The 8,753-nt window shown below is 57.9% G+C and overlaps 1 protein-coding gene across 1 annotated transcript in view; it reads right to left on the bottom strand.

Annotated features, from left to right (window-relative positions):
• NCOR2 (nuclear receptor corepressor 2) overlaps positions 1-8,753 on the bottom strand; it is a 160,842-nt gene that overhangs the window by 66,817 nt on the left and 85,272 nt on the right. Inside the window, 1 exon segment of the mRNA XM_007448653.1 lies at positions 6,912-6,974. Coding sequence (XP_007448715.1) covers positions 6,912-6,974 — 63 coding nt within the window.

Genomic DNA, 8,753 nt, shown 5'->3' with positions numbered 1-8,753 from the left:
CCCCCCCCGAAACACTCGCTCCCCATTACCCCAGCCAGTCCTGAAGTTTCCTGTTCCCTTCATGAATAAGCACAGGCCGCCTACAAGAGGGACATACCCACAGCCCTCCCGCCAAATGCCACTTTCCAAGAGAAACTCCAGTTTGCAAAACAAGATTTTCTGCCTTAAAACACTGTCAAAGGAGGGGGGGAAAATCCAGCAGACTTAGTTCTGAGTCATGCCACTTCCTTATTTTGGAAACTCCAAGCCCTGGGTGGGTTTGACTTGGACCCAGCCCTTGGCTGGCGACCTTGCCAGGAGCCTACTGTGTATCTGAACCTCTGACAGTCCCGCCGGTCCCCGAGGGGATTCGGCCAGACAACTTCACACCTGAACTTGGACTTACCTTCCAAGTAAGTCCAAGTTAACTTTTCTTTCCGTCTACCCTTTTCAAAATAAGTCTCGGTGCCTACATAAGCCTCAGCTTCAGCTATTACGTCTGCAAATCACAGTGACGATGTGATCTCCCAATACATGATCAAAGCCAATGATCTCCCAATATATGATCACCTATTAAGATGAAAAAAAAAAAATCACCTGTGTGCGACCCGACACCCTACCACTTTGGGAAAAATGCCATGTTATGTGTTCAATGTCAAGTTTTCCCATAGAGCACAGCCAAGTGGTTTGCTCCCAGGGCCAAGCAGCTCTATGTTATTTGCTGGGCGAGCCCCAGCTCACTGCCCCCCTTGGGCCTCAGTTTTCCCATCTGTGAAGCAGAAGGCGCGCGCGTGTGTGCGCGCACGTGTGTGTGCATGTGCATGTGCGCATATGTGTGTGCATGATTGTGCATATGTGTGCACATGTGTGTGCATGTGCGTGTGCGTGTGTGCACGCACATGTGCGTTCGCAAATATGGAGAACTCGCCTTGAGGGTCCCTTGGGAGGATTAAGTAATATCATTCGTGCAAAATGCTGGAACCAGCCAGCAGCCACCACGTGGTAACAGACATCATCACTGCTGTGTAACCCGCCAGGGGGCTCTTGCCCTGAGGAAAGAAGCACCAGCTGGAACGCCCACGTGTGGATTTTGCCCCTGGGAGTGCAGGTGGGCTGGGAGATGCTTGACTTTACCTTCCAGGCTGCTGACAAGGAACAAGAGAGTGGCCTGGAGCTTGCCCTGGTGTCTGGCTGTCCCCCACGTTCATGCAGAAACCCCGACTCTCTCCTCCTTCTGAGCCATCACAGTGGCCTGTTTCCCACACGTCAGAAGCCTCCAGGTCAGGGGAGAGTGCACCCAAGACAAAGCTCAGCAGTCTCTCTGCAGCCGGAGGCGGCGACAGCTCCCCACTGATGCCAGCCCTGGGATGCTGCAGGGTCCTTTCTGACAACCTTTAAGGCCGCCCTGCTCCTGTACACCAACTGTCCTCAGTCCCCCCTCCAGGCGCTGGCCCCGTCTCCTGCTGGGCCCTCCCTGATGCCTGTACTCAGAAGTGACCCAGCACCCCTGGTGCATCAGCCGCCAGCCCTGTGCGCTAACCACAGTGCCACGCTGCCTGTCGTGAGCGCCGGTGGGCAGGGGCACAGCTGTCCAAGCACAGAGGCCATCGCTCTCCCTTGGTCCCTGCAGTGAGGACGGCATGAGGCTTTGATGATAGACACGTGGATGGTAGGCCCCACATTTCCAAGTTCCAAGGCTGGGGACTCACACCTCCCCTCCCCAAGCCTCAGACTCTTCATCCGTAAAAACTAATTAAACCAGCCAGTGTGCACAACAAGCATTTTGGAGGTGCAAAGCAATTAGTGGTTTCTCCCTCGGTCCCCATGAAAGGGGGTGAGTCCTGCAGGCAGAGACAGCCTGAAGTTACTGGGGGAGAGTGCGGGGTCCACCTGGGCTCCATCCGGCCCGACAGGCCTTGCATGGGGCCACCAGATCCTGGTCCCTGCAGCACCCTACTCTGGGGCTGCACACCTTGCCTTCTCCCTCCTCATCAGGCAGGCCACTCGAGGCTAGGGAGGGGCTGGTGGCCAGGAGCTGGGCCAGTGCCTATTTCTGGTCTGGAATGGTGTGCCCGGGGGGCTTCCCTGCCCCCTCCACAGCTGGTGCCCTGTCCACCAGAGAAGGGGGCTGGAGACCAGTAGGGGCTGCCAGCAGAGCCCTGGGCCTCCCACACAGCTGGGTCGAGATTGCAAGCCAGGCCAGGCCGACCTTTCCCAGGGGAACTAGAGCCTCACGTCCCAGCCTAGTGCCTGCCCAGCATGGCGCTGGGCCCAAGGGCAGGCAGCCAGCTCCCTGAGGCTGCCCTGCACATGCTCAGTCCTCACTTGGTATGAGCCCCAGGACAGGCAGCCCTGACTCCAAGCACAAAGGAAGGAGCAGGTGCCCACCTGCCAACCTGGAACCCTGCAGCCATCCTGTCCCCTGTCCCACTCCTCCCCATGCAATGGTCTTCCCCATGCTCTCAGAGTAACGGCCAAACGCTATCCCACAGCTGGTAAGGCCAGGGGGTGAGGGGTGGCCCTCCCGACGGCCTCTCCATTCCTTGCCTCTCTTCCTCTCGTTCTCTGGGTTTTAATAGCTTCTTTCTTGACCACGCTGCCCTTGCCACAGGGCCTTTGCACATGCTATTCCTTTGCTGGGAGGCCCTTCCCTCTCTCGTTATCTGATTAATAGTAGCCAGGCCCACGGACTCACTCATCCAAACCTCACACCAGCCCCATTCCCATTCTGTAACTAGAGTGCATGAGTTCAAATCCCAGCTCCACCAATTAACAGCTGTGTGACCTTGGGCAGCTCACTTAACCTCTCTCGGTCTCAATTTCGTCATCTGGATAAAGAAACTAGTAATAGCATCTGCCTCATAAGGTTAGTGGGGATGAAGTGACTTGATATACATAACGCCTTTAGCTGCACCTGGTACCCAGGCGTACCGACAAGTACTTGATAGCGTTACTTAATGTTATTTCGTGCTTAGGGTGTCAGCCCAAGGGCCCTTCCCCAGCGCTGTGAAACCACCTCCAAATGTCATTCTACGCTTGCTCAGCAGGCCGCTCACCTCCAGCCCCCTTCCCTGCGGCCCCGGGAAGCGCAGGCACTGTTCAGCATCACACACCCAACAAGGGACAGAGCTGGGACTCAAACCCAGGAAGAAAGGCTCCATAGTCTGTGTGCTGAACTGCAGGCCTGCCACTTCTGAGCACATACTGTATGCCAAGGACTGCACGAATATGGCTCATGCCACTCTTATAATGCCCCTCGGTGATGGCATCCCAGCCTCATTTTGGAGGACGAGGGAAAATGAGGCCACGACAGGGACGGGCCAGGGTAACAAGGCTGAGGAGTTGGTTATCATTACAAACAGCGACAGGAAACTCAGTGTGTCTAAGTCACCACCCCTGTAAGCGCTTCTGTTTCCTTTCACCAAAACCCCACAAAGGTGGTTGTCCTGGATTAAACAGTGTTCCCCACCCGCCGCCAAATTTCATGTCCACCCACCTGTAACCTGTGAATGTGACCTTATTTGGAAAAAAAGTCTTTATAGACGTGATCGAGTTAAGATGAGGTCATGCTAGATTAGGGTGGGTCCTTATAAGAAGAGGAAAATTTGGACAGAGACACACAGAGGGAAGACAGCCATGTACGATGCAGGCAGGGATTGGAATGTCTAGAAGCCAAGGAGCGCCGAGGATTGCCAGCAACAGCAGAGGCTGGAGGAGGAGAGGCAGGACCCTCCCCTGGAGCCCTCAGAGGGAACCCAGCCCTGCCCACACCTTGATTTCGGACTCACGGTCTCCAGAACTGGGAGAGAATACATTTCTGTTGTTTTTAAGCCACTAAGTTTGTACTTTGTTACGGCAGCCCCAGGAAACTCATACAGTGGGTGATACTCTAATTCCCATTGTACAGATGAGGAAACTGAGGCACAGAGAGGTTGACTAGCTTGCCCAAGGTCACAGAGCTAAAAGGTCCGGAGGCTGAGGTCCAGTTTCTCTCTGGGGACGGGGGACCCTCTGCAGCTCATCCTTCTAGGCCTGGCTCCTGGAAGTCTCCTGGGATGCCTAGGGCACGCTCAGTGGTCCCAAGGCCCTGGGGACACCTGGCTGCTCACTTCCTGAGCTCCCTGAGGGAGGGACCAGGGCTGGCTCATCTCTGGGTACCCCTGTCCTGCACAGGGTGAGGCACTGGGTCGATGTAAATGGGTAGGAGGATGGGTGGGTACAATCTGTCTCGGGCACAGCTGGGTTTTGGGCACCTTCCTGGGTTTCTGAGGGCCGGGGGCACTGGAACATTCCTAGTCTCTCCACCCCCGCCCACTGTGGAGAAGGAGTCCGGGGGGCTGCCAGCACCTGCCTCCTGGCCCCGAATCCCTCCCGCCGCCTGGAACATGCAGCCATTAGCAGCCACCCTGAGCGGTAATTGTCCAGATTGCTATAATTCACGGCGGACAAGCACACCGGCACTCATCACATTATCACAAATGTCACTGAGCAGGGCCTTGGCGTGCACGGTCCCCGGGGGGACTCGCACACTGCCGTCTCCGCGGGCAGGACCCAGGGTAAGCTCGCTGCCACCACTGAGGATTCAACCTTGAGACAGTGGGGCGCACTCCCGTCCCAGCCGCACTCCCGGTGAGTCATCCCCAGCCGGCTCCCAAAGGAAGAGGGAGGGCAGCCTCTGACTCAGCCGACTCCCGGTTCCCGGGCAACTGGGAAGGAGCTGGGGATGGGGCTGCCATGACGACAGAAGACACAGCACAGGCTGGCAGCCCTGGGACATGCACGTGGAGCCCCTCACGGCCCTGGTGGGTGGGTCCCCGGGCAACATCACTGCCGGTGGCTGAGATCCCAGGGTCTCACGTGTGGTTAAAAAAACCATGCAATTCTATACAAATGTTCACAACAGCATTATTCACAATAGCCAAGAGGTGGAAACAACCCAAGTGTCCATCAAACAATGGATGAATGGATAAATAGAACTCCTCTGTCCACACGGAGGAATACAACTCAGCCATAAAAAGGAATGAGGTGCTGACACAGGCTACGACATGGATGGACCTCAACAGCATGATGCTGAGAGAGGCCAGACACAAAGGAGCATATGTTATATGATTCAATTCACGCCGAAGTCCTAAACAGGCAAATCCATGGAGACAGAAAGCAGACTGGTGGCCACCAGAGGTTGGCAGGGCTTGGGGAGAATGGGGAATGACTGCTAATGGGTACGAGGTCTCCGTTTGGGGTGACAGAAAGTGCTGGGGCTAGAGAGTGGTGATCGCTGCACAACACTGTGAATGTACTTAATGCCACTGAATTGTACACTTTAAAATAATTAAAATGGAGATTTTTACGTTATATGTCTTTCACCAAAATTAAAGGGGGGAAAAAACATCACACATTTTCAAATAAAGCCTCTTTTGCACCCCATGGTGAATCCATACCAAAACCCACAGAGTAGACACAGAAGACAGAAGAAAAGGACAGCGTGGCCCCCTTGGGGGGCTGACAGCACCCACTGACCCCCAGCAGCCAGAAACTATGCGCACAGGCCCCCGTTAGTGCTCCTGAGACGCTGAAAATAGGGCCTCACCTGCGAGAGGAACCAAGGCAGCTCCTCCTCTTCTGAATGAGGCTGAGGGTCCAGCCCGGCCCTTCCTCCAGGCCAGCCTCACCAGAGGGCTGGGAGCTTGGAGGAAGGAGGTCTGGAGCCTCCGAGGGACAGTGTGCCCGGACAGGAGCCCTGAGGGGAGGGGCCCGGTCCCCGGTAGGGGGCCTGATCAGGTCTGGGGCTGCTCCTGGTCAGTTTCTGAAACACCAGGACCAGACGCTCAGGCCCCCAGGCACCCTCTCCTGGGGCAGGGGGAGGGGAGGGGGTGGGCAGGGCAGGCAGCCCATGGTCCAAGGTCTCAGCCTCCGGGCCCAGCTGTCCTCGCACACAACTGTCCCTGTGCACCTGGGTCCTTCATTAGAAAGGCCATTTGCTCCCTCCCTGAGTCATGACCTGGAGCTCTGGGCACAAAGAAGCTGCACGTCAGCAGTGGGGCCTCAGCAGGACCTTGGGGACAAGAGCTGGGAGGCCCAGGTCACCAGCTCCAGGACCGGGCCATCCTCGGCCTCTGCCCCTCACTCCCTCGTCCACAAAACGGCCGGAAACAAGACTCACCTCTCAGGGCTGGGGTCAAGATGAATGAGAGCAAGCAGGCAAAATGGGGCTCAGAGGCCACCTCAGCCTTGGCCTTCCTGCCGGCGCTGAGCTAGTCTGATGGCCCCTGCACTGGGCACAGGAGAGGGAGGGGCAGCTAGAGCATCTCCCAGAGATGGGGGCCGGGGGATCGACACCGACGTAGCCCCGACAGTGCCGGGCCATGCTTGGGACCCTCGGTGCCTGTCATCTCTGGCTTCTCTTGGCCAGCCCGGATGCCCCTCTCTTTTCACAGATGGGGAAACTGAGACCCAGAGACTGGTCGCTGAGCCAGGAAGTCAAGGGCCCAGCCATTCTGGCTCCAATGAACAATGAATGTGCTGGTGGCTTCTACAGAGAACGCGGGGTCACCACCACAGCGCAGGGAGACGGCGCAGCGAAGGGGAACAGCTTGACCCCGTGACCCCGCCGCGGTGGCCACCAGCAGGCTCTGCACCTCCCAAGGCACCCAGGTGCTCGGCCGCCACTCAGTCTGCAAGGCCATGACGTGCTGGCCCCAGTGGCCACGGAAGCCGTACCCCGACAACATGGCCACATAGACCCGTTCTCTGGAGGACAAAACTGAGGCTCCGAGGAGACGTGGCCAATCTGAGAACACCCAGAAGCGGAGCGTGCCCCCTGCAGACCACACCACAGCCCCGCTGAAGGGCACAGGTCAACCTCCTCCCCACCACACGAGCTGCAGGACCCGGATGCCCATCGAGGGCGATGAGAGCAGCCAGAAACCCCTCACCTTTCTTGGCTGTTTCCATCTCTTCTTCGGTCCAGCGAGAACTCTCGTTCATCTCCATGGAAGCTGGAAAGGAAGACACAGTGTGTTGGCAGCAGCCTGGTGCGGGGCACTGTCTCTGCCTCTGGCTACTCGGGGCGCCTGCTGGGTGGAGGGTGTGCAGGCACCTGTTTTACAGAGGGGAACACTGAGGCGATCCAGGGCCTGGACACTGAGCTGCCTCTGTATGCACTCGGCTGGGAGCATGGTGACCACGTGAAGGCGGGGAGAGAGGAGGAGGGACGTGACGCGCAGGGACCTCATCTGAGCGTGGACCCACCGGGGCCGGGTGCCCCTCTGTCGTGGGGGCTGCCCTGGGCATTGCAGGTGTGGAGCAGCATCCCTGGCCTCTACCCGCTAGGTGCCAGGATCCCCCACTCCAACGGGGACAATCAAAAACGGTTCCAGACATGGCCACCTGTCCCCTGCGGGAGGGCCCTGCTTTACAGGGTGATTACTATATTCTCCCCTGACTCATGCGGTACGAGGATGGGGCTGCTCGTGTTACGGAGAAGGAGCGCAGCTGCCTTGGAGTCGGGGCAGTTAGCCGAGTGTCTGCTGTGGCTGTTTCTGAGCCTCTCCTCCAAGTTCCCCTACACGTGAGCCCTCGCTCTTCCCTGAAAGTCGCTTAAGATGTCGCGAGGGCGGCGAGCGTGAGGGACGTCAGCTTCACGGACTCAGTGCCTGGAACCGCGCTAGGCACAGAGTATGCACTTGGTAAAGGCCGCTGACCGTCAGAGGAAAGTTCGGGCAGCCTCCCCGCTCCCTGCTGCCATGGCCAGCTTTCCCCTTTCCTCCCATGGCACCCCCAGAGGCAGGCTGTGGAAGTGGAGCCTGGGGTGGGAGGTGCCCATCAGAGGGCCTGGGGTTGTGTTTTCCACTCCGCCATCAGGCCCCAACGTCAGCCTGGAGTCCAGAAGAGCTTCCCCGGAAGTCAGGTGCGCCAGTGCCTCCCCTCCTGAAGGGAACCCTCCTGCCCTGGGTCTCCAGGCACTCTGGCACCAGCCCACAGGAGCTGCACGGGGTTTGTGGCCAGCGGGCTGGCTCCGAACCCCAACTGACCGGGACTTTACAGAGGCAACATCCCTTCTCTAAGGTTCAAACAGCCCATGTATGAAATGGGTACCAATGACCTCCCACAGGGAGAAGGAAGAGGTGCCTGGCACAAACCCTGGGTGTGGACGAGGCGGGCGTCTGTGAGACAGGGAACACCACCTCCATCAACTCCCACCCCGGGAAGACATCCAGGTGGCTGGGGCCTCAGCCTGAACGCTCAGGCCACAGGTCAAGGTTCCCGCACACGCCGGAGGGCAGGCCCCAAACGGCCAAAACGCTACAGACAGCGAGCACACACCGGCTGCCCCCCTGTGGCCAAACTTGGGAACTACTACTCAATTCTTCTCTCTTGTTTCCCCCGCCTTGGGGTAGGGCGTGAGGCTCAGAGCACCTGGAGGTGGGCACCCGCTGAGCAGAAGGAGAAACTGAGGCCCACAGAAATGAAGGTACAGGGACTTCCCTGGCGGTCCAGCGGTTAAGACTCCACACTTCCACTGCAGGGGGCGTGGGTTCGATCCCTGGTCAGGGAACTAAGATCCCGCAAAAAGGGGTGGTTTTTTGGCGACTTGCGGGATCTTAGTTCCCCGACCAGGGATTGAACCCAGGCCCTGGGCACTGAAAGAGAAGAGTCCTAACCACTGGACCACCAGGGAAGTCCCAAGGCCAGATCTTCTGAGTGAAAAACAAAACCAAATTGGTGATCTGGAATTTTATGTGAACTCTCTAGCTCTGGAATAATCACGGCTGACA

The sequence above is a fragment of the Lipotes vexillifer genome, unplaced genomic scaffold (assembly GCF_000442215.2).
Source record: "Lipotes vexillifer unplaced genomic scaffold, Lipotes_vexillifer_v1.1 scaffold21, whole genome shotgun sequence".
Classification (NCBI taxonomy): domain Eukaryota; kingdom Metazoa; phylum Chordata; class Mammalia; order Artiodactyla; family Lipotidae; genus Lipotes; species Lipotes vexillifer.
Note: the sequence above shows the minus strand (reverse complement) of the source record. Positions and strands in the feature narration are given on the sequence as shown.